Source organism: Nannobrachium achirus (genome assembly GCF_963921795.1).
Source record: "Nannobrachium achirus genome assembly, chromosome: 11".
Lineage (NCBI taxonomy): Eukaryota > Metazoa > Chordata > Actinopteri > Myctophiformes > Myctophidae > Nannobrachium > Nannobrachium achirus.
This window is the reverse complement of record NC_137820.1, coordinates 3,684,918-3,699,914: the sequence shown is the minus strand read 5'-3', so window position 1 is coordinate 3,699,914 and position 14,997 is coordinate 3,684,918. Positions and strand designations below refer to the sequence as shown.

Sequence of the window (14,997 nt, the reverse complement as noted above, 5' to 3'; positions counted from 1 at the left end):
CATTGAGATTACATTGAATTACCAAGCAAAACGTTCAACTATATATCTGTAGTGTGAATGAGGCATAAGGCTGTGTTTACCCAAGAAATGGCCGCTCTTAGAACTACATTTGGCACACCCCATAGTAACCCAGCTGCCATGACAGTACTGTTGTTATGCCGTTCGAAACTCTATTCTGACTAAGTATAATGATATACCATATTATTAATCAAACAATTCTACCAGCCAGCAAGGAGTGTTCTCCCAGATTTCAATAAGTTGGGTTGTTAGACAGAGCCTAGTACTACAGTGAAACAATACATTGTTTGGAAATTAAATGTAATGCATTTTTAGTAAATTTTTGGGGGGGAAATTTACATGGGCTTTAATATAAATCCTTTGCATTGTGTTGAATCGCACCGAATCGTGAATCGTATCGCATCGTAAGGACCAGGGGTGTACCACAAAGTATCGTGAATCATATCGCATCGTATCGGGGTCAGGGGTGAATCGTGATGTATCGTATCGGCAGGATTTCAATGTATCGCAATTATATCGTATCGCTGGTAGTGTATCGTGACGCGTATCGTATCGCCTCAGTGGTCGAGATTCACATCCCTAGTAAACACGGATCCACGTGGATTAAAAACAATATATTAGCCACAATTCATATTTACGATATTTAAACCATGCTGTGACTTAAACAATGAACACACTTTGGAAATACTGCATGTTAAACTCTTGAAATCTCCGCAGCAGCATACAGTATAATGTGAGTAGATAATCTCCATCGGTCTGTGACTCTGTCTCAAGCTGGTTTACGTCGCGTCACAAGGCTTTCACGTAACGCTGTGGGAGCAGAGCTTGCAGGTGCAAACGAGATCGGCCATCGCCGGCATCTTTTCTCTTTACTAGGGCAATTATTTATTTTGTCTTGCACTTGCACGGGCTATTATTTATTTTGTCTTGCACTTGCACGAGCGACTACTGGATGTGCACAGTATATCTATTTGATACATGAACATCTGCTGTCATAGTTCTCCATCTGTTCATTGCTTTTAAATGTGCCAAAAATATTAAAATGACACTGTTGAATAGGAAAACTATTTAATGTGCAGCACTGAAACGCTTACATTGTATTGTTCTATTTATTTGGTCAAGTCAGAGTCGGTAAAAGATTACCAACAGTACAAAGGCAGGGCCAATAGCCAATGAGGGAGCAGCAAAGTGCAACCTGATATAAATAGTAGTATGTTCTACCAAATCTTTATATACTAAAACATAAAGTATATAAAATGTATAAAATGTAGGAGTCTCAGAAGTAATGTTGGAGTGCCTGTTTGGCAGATTTTTATGCCCATATACTGTATGTTGGAGTGCCTGTTTGGTAGATCTTTGTGCCCATATACATGGTGTTCCATTCCAGCCCTCACTGTTTCGTAGTTATCAATCCGATTTTGGGGTGAACACAATCATGTAAGCTGTGCTTGCACAACATTCATCATCTTGGTTAGACTAAAGATCACATCCTTCAGTTGTCAAAAAAATACAAATAAAAAAATAAATCACAAGGTGTTTTCTGTGTGAGTATTCATTTTGTTTCTTCAGGTAAGGCAGTTTTGGGAGCACACATTTCAGTGTAAATTTGCACCCCTTCCATCAGAGTGGGTGGATGCTGGTGGAAGGGTGTGCTCTGGACAAGAGGACCTGGGAACAGCACAAACCACCCTGTTGGATGTGTCTGACTTCAGCGCAGAGTACAATGTGTACAAGGCTGTCTATGCTCTGGCCCATGCCCTCCATGACATGTTGCAATGTGTGCCAGGAAGAGGGCCTTTCACTGGGCACAGCTGTGCCAGTTTACAGACCATACAGCCATGGCAGGTGTGATATTAACAAACGTTATGCTAGGGGGAAATCTTGCTCTTTCGAAAGACCATCATTTCAACAACGTAGCGTCGGGAGAGTTAGCGAGTCACCCCACGGAGGTCAGGGTTTGGGTAAGGGTTAGGTTTGGGTGTCGAAAAGATGACACATAGACACATCGAAACGCTCCCTTCTGCTTTTTGGATTGAATTTATATATTTATAATATGGGAGGTCAATCCAAAAAGCAGAAGGTTTTGAGCGATGCTCCTGAATTGATTGATTTTTAAATATTTCAACCTAAACAAGTAATATGGATGCGACTCAGGAATTGTAGGACCTAAACACAGAAAATGCAAATGCAGAGCCGATCAAATGCAAAGGATTTCTTCTGCCCAAAGTAAGGAATACACATAGATTAGAACATTATCATGAACTGGTCAGGATGTCAGGAGAGATTTATATTTTCCGGTCAAAAAGAAAAAGGTCAAAACCGGCAATTACCAGACTAACACAAACTCTGCATAATTTTGTTCATCACCATTTCTAGCTTCTGTATTACCTGCATAAAATCAACTTCACCACATCGTTTGGTGATCAAGTATCATTTGATGGGAACAGTGAAGCCTTACCAATCTGTGATATCATAAACTGGGTGTGGCTCCCTGATGGAAGCACAAAGATTCAAAATGTAGGCGTGTACAAGAAATCTGCCTCCGCAGGCGAAGAACTCATCCTTGATGAAGACCGAATCTTCTGGAACTTTGAAAACAACAAGGTCACTTTGGATTTCTTATTGATGTTGCACTTATGAAGTGAATGTAATTTAGTTTGGACTGAAACTATCATTGTTACTTTCCTCTGTAGCCTCCTCGGTCGGTGTGCAGTGAGAGCTGTTCTCCTGGAACCCGTCTGGCCAGAAGGAAAGGAGAACCTGTCTGCTGCTTTGACTGCATTGCTTGTTCTGAGGGAGAGATCAGCAATGAGACTGGTAGGTTCATGTTCTTTATTAAGACTGCACGCTACTTTCTTAAGGATTATAGTGATCCGTCTGTCCCTTTGATCTTCTTTTGTTTGTTAGACTCTACAGAGTGCACCAGTTGTCCAGAGGACTTCTGGTCCAGTCCCCAGCGTGACCGCTGTGTCCCTAAGAGCATGGAGTTCCTCTCCTACCATGAACCCTTGGGAATCTCCTTGACAACCATCTCATTGCTAGGCACACTTATCTGTGCCGTTGTCCTGGGAATCTTCATCTATTATCGAGACACGCCCATGGTGCGCGCCAACAACTCAGAACTCAGCTTCCAACTTCTAATGTCACTGAAACTATGTTTCTTGTGTTCTCTTCTGTTCATTGGACGTCCCAGACTGTGGACTTGTCAGCTGAGACATGCAGTGTTTGGGATCAGTTTCGTGTTGTCTGTGAGTTGTATTTTGGTAAAGACTATGGTGGTGTTGGCCGTGTTCAAGGCCTCCAAACCTGGAGGTTCAGACATTATGAGGTTTTTTGGTGCAATACAGCAGAGAGGAACAGTTCTTGCTCTTACTTCCATTCAGGCAATTGTCTGTATTTCCTGGCTCGTTTCGGCCTCACCAACTCCTCATAAAAACACACAATACAAGAGTGATAAGATAGTCTATGAGTGTGCAGTGGGATCAACAGTTGGTTTTGCAGTGTTGTTGGGTTATATTGGTTTACTGGCTCTCCTCAGTTTCATCCTGGCATTCATGGCAAGGAATCTTCCAGACAACTTCAACGAAGCCAAGTTAATCACTTTCAGCATGTTGATCTTTTGTGCCGTGTGGATAGCCTTCATCCCAGCATATATCAGCTCTCCAGGAAGATATGCAGATGTGGTGGAGGTGTTTGCTATTTTAGCATCTAGTTTTGGCCTTTTGGTGGCACTGTTTGGACCAAAGTGTTATATAATCCTTTTGAAACCTGAGAGAAACACTAAGAAGTCAATCATGGGTCGTGGTGCCACCAAGACGTAGAAGACCACCATTCAAACATGCAAATATCTATTATTCGATAATACGATAAACGGTTGACGAGATAAAGCCAAATAAAGTTTCGGCCAATCAGAAGAGGGGCGGGGCTAAGTTAAACCAATTAAGCTGAAGGACTCTGAAACAAGTCAAATGATGCCACCCACAAGCCTGTAAGACAAACAGTTGATGAGATAAAGCCAAATAAAGTTTCGGCAAATCAGAAGAGAGCGCGGGGCTAAGTTAAACCAATTAAGCTGAAGGACTCTGAAACAAGTCAATTGACGCAACCCACAAGTCTGTGCGACAAACGGTTGACGAGATAAAGCCAAATACAGTTTTGGGCCAATCAGAAGCAAACTGGAGTAATGTCTGTTTAAAGCTCAGCCAATAGGAAGACACAGGGGGCGGGGCTTCAGCAATTACATTTCGTCCCTATTGGCCAGAAAGATTCCAAAGTCGTGTGAGCGACTTTGGAATCATTCATTCAAAGACGTTCATTTAGTTTGCAGCATTGTACTGTCTCGGAATTTGGTGTGTGTACTTACACGGCCAATAGGAATGATCTGTAATTGCTTAAGCCCCGCCCCCTCTGCCTTCCTATTGGCTGGGCTTTAAACAGCCATATCTCCACTTCCCAACACGTTACTGGTCTCAAACTCGGTGGGTGGTCCCACAGTCCCAACGACTAACTAAGCTAAAAATGCTAATGCTAATGCTAATGTTAAAAATGCTAATGCTAACAAATGCTAATTTTAAAAATGCTAATGCTAAAAAATGCTAATGTTAAAGCTAATGATAAAAATGCTAATGTTAAAAATGTTAATGCTAATGCTGATGTTAATGTTAATGCTAAAAAGGCTAATGCTAACACTAACCGCTACACAAGGTTGCACACATTTAGCAAGCTGCAGGCAGTGCCAGGCACACTTGAAATTTCTTAGACATTTACTTTTCTAGTTAACTATCATTGTCTACAGGCATTATCTTTGAAGGTCTTTGATTTCAATGTGTTAAAGCTGCTCTATGTGATATTGTCATGATCAAAAGGATTGAAAACGATATATACTTTTTTTTTTGAATAAGATGCCCTTGGAAATTGATGGAAATCGGATGCAATTGGACATTGAAGGAAAATCATTTGAGGGGTGCTGCTACTCCAGTATTGTTTGAGCTTCACATGACAGTTACCTTGTTGCAGATTATAGTCACATCAACCACACTTGCAATTTCCAATTGCATCTTTATAGTTAGGATCACCGCTGACAGACAAGCTGGCCTTGAGTAGCAGCACCGCTGCCATCACAAAGAAGGCCCAACAGTGTCTCTACAATGTACAACTTAGACACTTAGCAGACACTTTTAATCCAGAGCCATTTACAGCTATATCTGTCACATACTCCAAACTCACATATTACACTCTGGAATAGTTGTACGTATGTATTTAAAGTATGCCTCTTGACTTCTGTATGAATATTCAGCTTTGTAACAAAATAAAATAATATATCTCTCTCAAGTCTTAGGCTTATTTTACTTTATCAGGAAGATCCCTGATAACATCAAGGATCTCCATGTATGGGCATAAAACAAGGACAAGGACAGCCAGATACAGAGATCTCCATACATGGGCAGGAAAGGGACACAGACAGACCGACGGCTAAAACAGGTGCTATGACATATATAGGGTATAATGATGACATCGCACCATTTATACCATTCACTACATGTCGGAGAACCGAGCGAACATGACGTCGGGTACAGCAGGGAGACTGTGTTTCAGCAACATCACGGCCCTGGCTCCGATGGTCCGAGTGGGGACCCTGCCCATGAGGCTGTTGGCTCTGGACTACGGGGCCGACGTCGTCTACGGCGAGGAACTCATCGACATACAGATGGCTCGGTGTCGGAGGGTAGTCAACGAGCTGCTGGACACGGTGGACTTTGTGGCTCCCGGTGACAGAGTCATGTTCAGGACCTGCGAGAGGGAGAGAGACAGAGTCGTCTTCCAGATGGGAACGGCCGATCCGGAGCGAGCGCTGGCCGTGGCGCGGCTCGTGGAGAAGGACGTGGCCGCCATCGACGTGAACATGGGCTGCCCGAAGGAGTACTCCACCAAGGGAGGGATGGGGGGCGCTCTCCTTTCGGAACCCGACAAGGTCGAGGCCATCCTCGCGGCGCTCGTCAAAGGAGTGTCCAAACCGGTTACCTGTAAGATCAGAATCCTACCCACGGTGGAGGAGACGGTGAGTCTGGCCAAAAGGATCGAGAAGACAGGAGTAGCCGCTATCGCAGTCCACGGCAGGTTTAAAGAGGAGCGTCCGAGGCACCCGGTACACTGTGACTTCATACAGGCTGTGGCTCACAGTGTGTCTGTCCCTGTCATCGCCAACGGAGGCTCCCTGGACCTGGTGAGGAGTCAGCGAGACATCCAGGAGTTCCGTCGGGCCACGGGGGCGTCGTCGGTCATGCTGGCCCGGGCCGCCATGTGGAACGCCTCCGTGTTCCGCGACGGTGGTGACCTGCTGCCCCCGGAAGAGGTCATGGAGGAATACCTCAAATATGCAATACGATACGACAACAACGTGTTCAACAGCAAGTACTGTCTGTGTCAGATGCTGAGGGACAAAGTGGAGTCTCCGATGGGAAAACGAGTCCAATCAGCCCGGACCAATAAAGAGCTCTGTGACGCCTATGGGATGCAGGAGTTCTATGAGAAGATCGAGACCCAAAGGCAAACCAAGAGAGAGGCCATCCAGGTCCACAGCCACCCTCAGCATCGCGTCATGGAGGGAGATGTCGCTGCCATGCCGGCCAGGTTTGAAAGGAGGGAGTACCCGCCACAGTTCACTCCTAAGATGTATCTGCTGGAATGGAGCCGCAAGGAGAAGCTGGAGCAGCCGCTGTATGACACTGTACAACGGTCACAAGACAGAGCTTTCCAATCAACGGTGACGGTAGCAGATAAGAAATACAGATCGACCTTGTGGGAGAAGTCGAGGAAGTCTGCAGAGCAGGCGGCAGCTGTAGCGTGCCTCCGCATTCTGGGAGTGGCGGAGGGAAAAATAGAAGGCCTGGTCTGTAAGAGGAAGACCGAGACCAACGGTGCCACAGAGAACGATGTGACTAAGAAAAGACACGTGTCGGATTCTGATTCACAGCCACATGTAGAAGAAGCTTTTGCAATGACTTTAGAAAGCTGAATGAGGACTCACTGTTTGATGCCAACCCAATGCCACGGTTGGATGAACTCATTGAACCACTTTATCAATACCCTGGACATGACCAAGTGTTACTGGTTCACTTTATCAATACCCTGGACATGACCAAGTGTTACTGGTTCACTTTATCAATACCCTAGACATGACCAAGTGTTACTGGTTCACTTTATCAGTACCCTAGACATGACCAAGTGTTACTGGTTCACTTTATCAGTACCCTGGACATGACCAAGTGTTACTGGCGAGTTCCCCTGAGAGCAGAGCCTGCCCAAAGACCCCCCATGGATTCTGCTCAACTGTGCATCCCTTTTCTATTTTATTTTTATTGTCCTTTATTCCTTCCACTTGGGCCATAATGTCAAATGGACTGGCTTCATCGGGACATGTCTGGGTGCATTTTGCTAAGATACATTATATATTATATTATATTATATTATATTATATTATATTATATTATATTATATTATAGTTTAATTTATATTAATTTATGGTTAGTAAATTAATTCTCTCAATTTTGACTTGAATGGGAAAATGCAACAAAACTGTTCCCACATGTGGAGATGACTGACATCATAGATGTCCGACGTCATAGACCACATGAGACTGACAAAGTATGTCTATATATGGGCATTCCAAGATATGGGCTTAATATTGATGGCATCAGGGATCTCCAAATATGGGCATAAATGGGACAAGGGCTGACACAGAGACCATATATGGCCATTCATATATTAGTGAATACATTTTCCCCTTTGACTTGAATGGGGAACATTCAAATGGTAAGACGGAATTGTGACTCGCATCACAGCGACCACACTTGCAATTTTCAATTGCATCTTTAGTGTGCACAAAATGTCTTTCTAAATAGCATGCACACACCTGCATGTTGAGGCTAATGTTTCTAATATACCTGCTTTCTCACACACACACACACACACACACACACACACACACACACAATCTGTACCTACATAATGCAAATAGTTATTTGTTCTATTAAAACAGTGTTCTATCTATTTCTCTGTACTCTATTCTGCCTACACACACATCATATCCTAGTAAAAGCCAATAGGGGAAGGGGATCAACGTCACGTGATTCCCTTGTTTGGCCCGGGAAAAGCTTGATGTTTTAATTCAAAGAATATTCGGCCAAGCCTCGAAATACCTGCATGTGTGTCTCAAAGAATCCTCTCAGTACAACACAATGATGCACGCACAAAAAAAGAGAAAAAACACCCACTGCTTCACACATGTGAATCTGTGATTAAACAATTAAAACTAATATCTATGTATCTATCTGAATCTAATTCTTGTCAGACTCGCGTCCATGTTCGCTCGACTTTGCTTCTAAGCTGGGAATGTTTTAGGATGCCACCACACATGGCGTGGCCCGCAGGTAGTTGGTTAATGGGAGGGCACTCTCTCTGCTCAATACCCCTAGGGTAGGTTTTGGTGTAGAAGCCTATGTGGCGGAGAGAGTCGCAGCCCCAGCCTGAAGCCTCAAAAGTCTAGTATCTGCCCTCGTTCAATAGGGATATCCCTTTGGAGCGATGGTTAAGATATTGGACTTTCACGCGGGAGACACAGGTTCGAAGCCCGGTGGGGAGGTTCGGATCACCTCCGTTACACCTAGTCTGGCGTTAGCGGCGTGATGGTCTCAACCACGGTCTCTTCTTTGGCTGCTTTCTCTCCGGCCTCGGTTTCCAACGCCTTCCTTCTCTTGGTCTCTCTTCCAGCGCTGACGCGCAGCTCAGAAATGTCCAGCAACTTGACGCCCCTCTTCTTGAGCGGTGGCGTCCGGGCCGTGGGAACGGCCGCGTGGGTGACGGGAAGGCTGAACACGCCGGTGGCGGTGGCGCTGTGGGACGGAGCCCTGGGGATGCCTTTGGCGGGCGTGGCTGTGTCGTTCGTTTTGATCGAGCCCCTGTCGTTGGCGTGGAAAGGCACCACGGTCTTCTTCAGCTGCTGAGCCGCTTCGATGGACTTCTGTTGCAGCTCCGCCCTGAGGGTGGCGCTCTTGGGCTCCCTCTTGAGGTTGAAGTGTTTGATGGGGGCCGTGAGCGGTCCCACGAGGGTCTTCAGGACCTCCTCGTGCAGATACTTGCACTCCAGCGGCAGCATTGCGGACGACTCGCACTCGTTGACCTTCCTCCGGAGCTCCCCCAGGACGCTGGCGTTCAGCTCCTCCAGGGCCAGGTTGAGCGAGCCGGTCTCCGGGAAGGACTTGAGGATGGCGGCCACCGTTCGCACCCAGTCGTCAGAGTCCGCCACGGCCAGTTGGATGACGTTCGAAAGGGCCTCTTTCTTCTTCTTCCTGTCGTCGCTGGTGCAGCGGGGAAGATGCAACATCCCCAGCAGCAGCTTGAGCTTCACCGGAGTGGACAAACTCAGAAACAAGCCCGACTGCAAGTTGTCGATGACGTTGGTGAGGAGAGAGGCGATGCTGGACGGCGCCCAGAGCTCGTCTGTGGATCCTAGTTTGTTGTGGAGCCACAGGCTGGTGTCGCTGTCCTTCATCGACACCATCTCGGGATTCAAAATGGAATATATGAAACAATAAACAGATCACTATGAAGTAGCAGGGGACCAAAAACAAACAAACATGTAGAATACAATCACACTGAGAACAGCGAATCATCAGCACCGTTGTAGACTGTTTAAGAGATATGTGCATTACATTTCGTGTCATCACGTATGATGTCAATGTTGGTCTCACCCAAACATGGAGTTTGAGACGGCTCTAGACTGGCCTCTGCTGGGGGGGGGGGGGGGGGGGGGGGTGACATTAGCCAAGCTTTGCAGGGCATTTAGTAGCACCGCTCACTTAACACTGGGTGTGATTTCTTTTCTCACCATTGTGCAGTGTACAGGGTGTCACAGGGACAGAGGAGACTTTATTTCACTAGATAAACTTTATTTCAGTAGATAAACATTATTTTCACAAGATACATTTTTCCGCTGCCATTGGAAATTGATGGAAACCAGATTTTCAATGGGAGAATAGTGCAATAAGCCCTTTTGCAAATCCCGCCCCATTCTGCCCTGTTACTATGATAGGACATTTGACCCTGGGCAGATTGTTTTTATAGTGGCAGTGAATGGGATTTTTTTCCCCTTCATAGCCTCATTACAGCTATATAAAGTACCAAAGGAAAAACATCTAGGTGATATTAATAAAAAGGGAAGACAAAGGTACAGTATAGTTACATTGCAAAACAGGGGGTTTACCCGAAAATATATGTTTTAATTTGTTTAATCCCAGTGGGACAGAATCCTCTTTGCAGATTCTTTTATAGTGGTAGTGGATGGGATTTTTTTTCCCTTCATAGCCTCATTACAGCTATATAAAGTACCACAAAAAACACATCTACGTGATATTAATAAAAAGGGAAGAAAAAGGTACAGTAATTACATAGCAAAACAGTAGTTTTCCCCCCGAAAATAAATGTTTTAATTAGTTTAATCCTCTGGATCAGAAAGAGAATAGACCGCGCATTGCATCCTGGGTAGGAAGAGGACAGAACTATAATCCTAACCTCACATAATAGGCTGGATTTTCGTAATTCTGCCCATTTAAAATATATGTACCCAATCGTGACTCTTAGACCATTGATATGGTCCATGTGAACTAGTTTGTTGAAGCTTATTCATTATGATGAGCGAGATCACGGCCGAGATCGCGGCCGTACCGGGCGATCGCCGTGTCGCGCACTGCGGACAGTTTTGAAAGCCACATTTAACATTCTCCACTGCACAAACTCCACCCCCGATAGCAAAAAGTGAATGTTTTTTTCTGGTTGGCCAGTCAGGGAGTCTCAGGGACCAATCAGAAGGCTGACAAACGGTCTATTGGAACTCAATGGGAGAGTGGTAGGACAATGTAGGATTGGAGTGGATTGGTTGAGCTTCACATGACAGTTACTTTGCTGCAGAATATAGTCACGGCAACCACACTTGCAGTTTCCAATTGCATCTTTCTAGTTGTTAGTTAGTGTAACACTGTAGTCCTGGGGAAACTTCATTTATTCTAGATAAACTTTATTTGTTAACTCATTCGTAGTTTTCGCCCGTAAATCCCGCAGATTTCTCTATGTCTTTCACTGCTGGCTTCTCCTACCTGTTAACGCGGGCGCTCATCCAATTCCCATCGTGCGCGATCGGACACTGCTATGCATCGTGTGTTCGCGTATTCCATCAGCTTCTCAAATCCGTTGAAATTTTGAAAATTGATCAATCCGTTCTCCATCTGTAAGCCGCGGAGTTCACACAGTAAGCTAACGGGCCAAAATAGAGGACGGACCACCCGCTTCCGGTTTAGGGCTCAATGTTAAACTGGTCCGCTCAATAATGTGTCCGTGTAGAAACGATGATCACGGAACATTAGTTCCGGAATTTTAGTTCCGCTTCGATAAAAACATTTTTTTTATTAATTTTTATTACATTTACGGGTTCTACGGGCATGGCAGAGAAGTGGGTACAAAGGGGTATTTTTTTGGCAGCATATGAGTTAATGGGTTTTTATCTTATTTAATAGGCAGGTACATTTGGCTAGCATTTCCCTAATTATGGATACATAATAATAAAAATCAAACCTCGGTTCGAAGTGAAGCGGTGAACTTTTATTCAGATATCAGATATCAGATATCGCAGCCCAACCCAGCTGCTTTCTGAGCGGTGGTAGACCGCTCCATAGCATGGCCGTGTGTGTATCCGTGTATGTATCCGTGTATCCGTGTATGTATGTATGTATGTATGTGTGTATGTAGCCTGAACTACCACTCAGTGACCAGAGAGGGTGCTCTTTAGTCTGAGCATCAACTGCAATATTCTCTCTCTCTCTCTCTCTCACACACACACACACGCACACACACACACACGCACGCGCACACACACACACACACACACACACACACACACACACACACACACACACACACACACACACACACACACACACACAACCACCGCTCAGTTCACACGGGTGTGATTTTTTTCTTCAGCTTAACCCAGCTGAACCCAGTGCTGCTCACAAGGAGCGCAGGGGAGAGGGGAACAGTGATAGCTGGAGCGGGGAATCGTACCTGCGACCTCTGGGGCCTCCGGAGTCCTAGGTATGGACACTAACCACTCTCACTGAAATGACCATATATGGACATGAACGCGACAAACAAAGCCACTCCTTGGAAGCGGCTTTCACAGCTTTCAGTAGGCCAACTGTTTTGTCTCTATCCTGAATTGTTATTGGAATAAGGTTTTCATAGTGGCATTGGTTGGAGACGAGAACTACTGCATGTACGGGACAGATAAAACCTGTTCATTCTGGACTGAAATGACCATATATGGACATAAACGGGACACACAAAGCCACTCCTTGGAAGCGGCTCGAAGTGAAGCGGTGAACTTTTATTCTATGTGTATGAACTCTGTGATCTATACATTCTTCCAATTCTGAATGAATGAATGATTTTATCTGGAGGGCTGAATTGTCATGTGAAGCTTGACCAATCCTCAAAGTATGGTCTCATTGGACATTTTTAATCATCCAATCATCAGACCGGGACGGACGTTACACACATATTCTGGACGTACGGGATAGATAAAACCTGTTCATTCTGGACTGGAATGACCATATATGGACATTGCCGGGACACACATGGGACACACATGTACGGGGACCATATATGGACATTCCAGGGACACACATGGGACACACATGTACGGACAGATAAAACCTGTTCATTCTGCTCTGGAATGACCATATATGGACATGAACGGGACACACAAAGCCACTCCTTGGAAGCAGCTTTCACCGCCTCAATAAAAATCAAACCTCGGTTCGAAGTGAAGCAGTGAATGTTTATTCTATGTGTTCTAGAGCTATGAAATCTGTGTTCTAGATCTATATATTCTGTGTTCTAGATCTATACTTTCTATGTGCTTCAGTTCTATATTTTTATGAATTCTGAATGAATGAATGATTTTATCTGGAGGGCCAAATTGTCATGTGAAGCTTGACCAATCCTCAATCCTGGACGCACGGGACACACATATTCTGGATGTACGGGACAGATAAAACCTGTTCATTCTGGACTGGAATGACCATATATGGACATGTACCGGACACACAAAGCCACTCCTTGGAAGCGTCTTTCACCGCTTCAATAATAGCGACACCACGATACCTTGATATTGAGATGTCAGCCTTTCCCCCCTCTCTGATTGGCTCTCTATTAGAGTCAGTGGCAACCACACTTGCGATTTCCAATTGCATCCTTCTAGTTTAATACACTAGGGTCTATCTGGGATTTCTTCAGTTATGGAGATTTAGCCGAGAACGTACCACGTACAGAACATGCATGGTGCTGTGCAAATTGGCGTCGTTAGGTCATGTTGCCATTGCAACGTTTTGTGTTGTGTTTGACATCAGAGGGGAACTCAGCTATATTGGACCTTGTACGAGTACGCCTTAAAGAGGTGTTGGCGTGTGTGAGGCTTGTGTGAGAGCTTTAATTTTGAGACCTGGCGTACAGTTCAGAGAAACTTGTTACAGTTCTGATATAAAGCAAACACAGGACACGTCTTCGATTTCCCAACAGAAGCTCTATCTACACCGTCACGGTCATGTTTGGAAACTTCCAGCCGCGGTTTCCCCAGGCGCAGCAGGTCTTCGGCTGTACCGAGTGTCCATACGCCTTTGTATCTGACGTCTTCCTCCAGAAACACATGAAGAGGACTCACAATGACGTCTACATCAGAATGCTGAGGAACAGAGCCAGCAGCACCTCAGCGGCTTGCCAGCAAGTGGCCAGCTCTGCGACCAGCCAGGAACAGGGAGACACGGATGAACCCAGATCTCACGGACGTCAACAGTTAACCCAGATTATAACACAGCCAGGACGGGTAAAGGCACATTACACAGGAGAGGAAACTATCATCCGCAAACAGTCTGTCAATATTCTCAGTCACTTTGGTCACCTGAACACACCCAGACGAATCCACACGGAAGAGAACCTTTCCTACTCTGTAACCAGTCGGACGCGAGGAGACGCAAGCGAACCGAGATCTTACAGTCAACAGTTCATAAGGATGTTGACTCGGCCGGCAGAAGCAAAGACGCGTCAGACGACTTGCGCCGGAAATAAACCTGCAATAAACGCCAAAAACTGCAAACAGTCCGTCAATGCTTTCCGTCACTTGGGTTGCCTGGACGCGCGCGAGCGCTGCGTTCCCCCCGAAGACAAACCTTTCCGCTGCCAACGGTGTGACAAAGGTTTCGGCCGGATAGGCACTCTGAACAGGCACCAGCGCATCCACACCGGCGAGAAGCCTTTCGGTTGTACGCAGTGCGACAAACGCTTCAACCAGTTGGACCACCTGAAGATGCACCAGCGTCGCCACACCGGGGAGAGACCCTTCCATTGTACGCAGTGCGACAAGAGCTTCAGTCAGCTGGGCGTCCTGAAGAGACACCTGTTCACGCACACGGGGGAGAAGCCTTTCAGATGTGTGCGCTGCGACATGAGTTTCGGCCGGTTGGGATCTCTGGGGAGACACCAGCGCGTCCACGCTGGGGCACACATGGGACACACATGTACGGACAGATAAAACCTGTTCATTCTGCTCTGGAATGACCATATATGGACATGAACGGGACACACAAAGCCACTCCTTGGAAGCAGCTTTCACCGCCTCAATAAAAATCAAACCTCGGTTCGAAGTGAAGCAGTGAATGTTTATTCTATGTGTTCTAGAGCTATGAAATCTGTGTTCTAGATCTATATATTCTGTGTTCTAGATCTATACTTTCTATGTGCTTCAGTTCTATATTTTTATGAATTCTGAATGAATGAATGATTTTATCTGGAGGGCCAAATTGTCATGTGAAGCTTGACCAATCCTCAATCCTGGACGCACGGGACACACATATTCTGGATGTACGGGACAGA

The 14,997-nt window shown here is 45.5% G+C and overlaps 3 protein-coding genes across 3 annotated transcripts in view; 2 read left to right on the top strand and 1 right to left on the bottom strand.

Moving 5' to 3' along the window:
• The window catches only part of LOC308293653 (uncharacterized protein), a gene marked incomplete at both ends in the record, with an annotated part of 35,070 nt that extends 31,231 nt beyond the window's left edge, over positions 1-3,839 (top strand). The window contains 4 exons of the mRNA XM_080736248.1: positions 1,588-1,863; positions 2,395-2,622; positions 2,712-2,835; positions 2,926-3,839. Of these exons, the coding sequence (XP_080592374.1) occupies positions 1,588-1,863; positions 2,395-2,622; positions 2,712-2,835; positions 2,926-3,839 (1,542 nt within the window). The remainder of the gene's footprint in view (positions 1-1,587; positions 1,864-2,394; positions 2,623-2,711; positions 2,836-2,925) is intronic.
• Positions 3,840-5,578: 1,739 nt separating this feature from the next.
• Positions 5,579-7,033, top strand: LOC308293652 (tRNA-dihydrouridine(20) synthase [NAD(P)+]-like; the record flags this gene model as incomplete). The annotated part of the gene is made up of 1 exon (XM_080736247.1): positions 5,579-7,033. The coding sequence occupies one exon, from the start codon at positions 5,579-5,581 to the stop codon at positions 7,031-7,033; it is 1,455 nt and encodes a 484-aa protein (XP_080592373.1).
• A 1,647-nt stretch (positions 7,034-8,680) lies between these two features.
• LOC308293651 (negative elongation factor A-like) lies at positions 8,681-9,577 on the bottom strand (the record flags this gene model as incomplete). Its single annotated transcript, XM_080736246.1, has 1 exon — positions 8,681-9,577. One exon carries the CDS (start codon positions 9,575-9,577, stop codon positions 8,681-8,683), a length of 897 nt encoding a protein of 298 aa, XP_080592372.1.
• Positions 9,578-14,997: the final 5,420 nt, after the last annotated feature.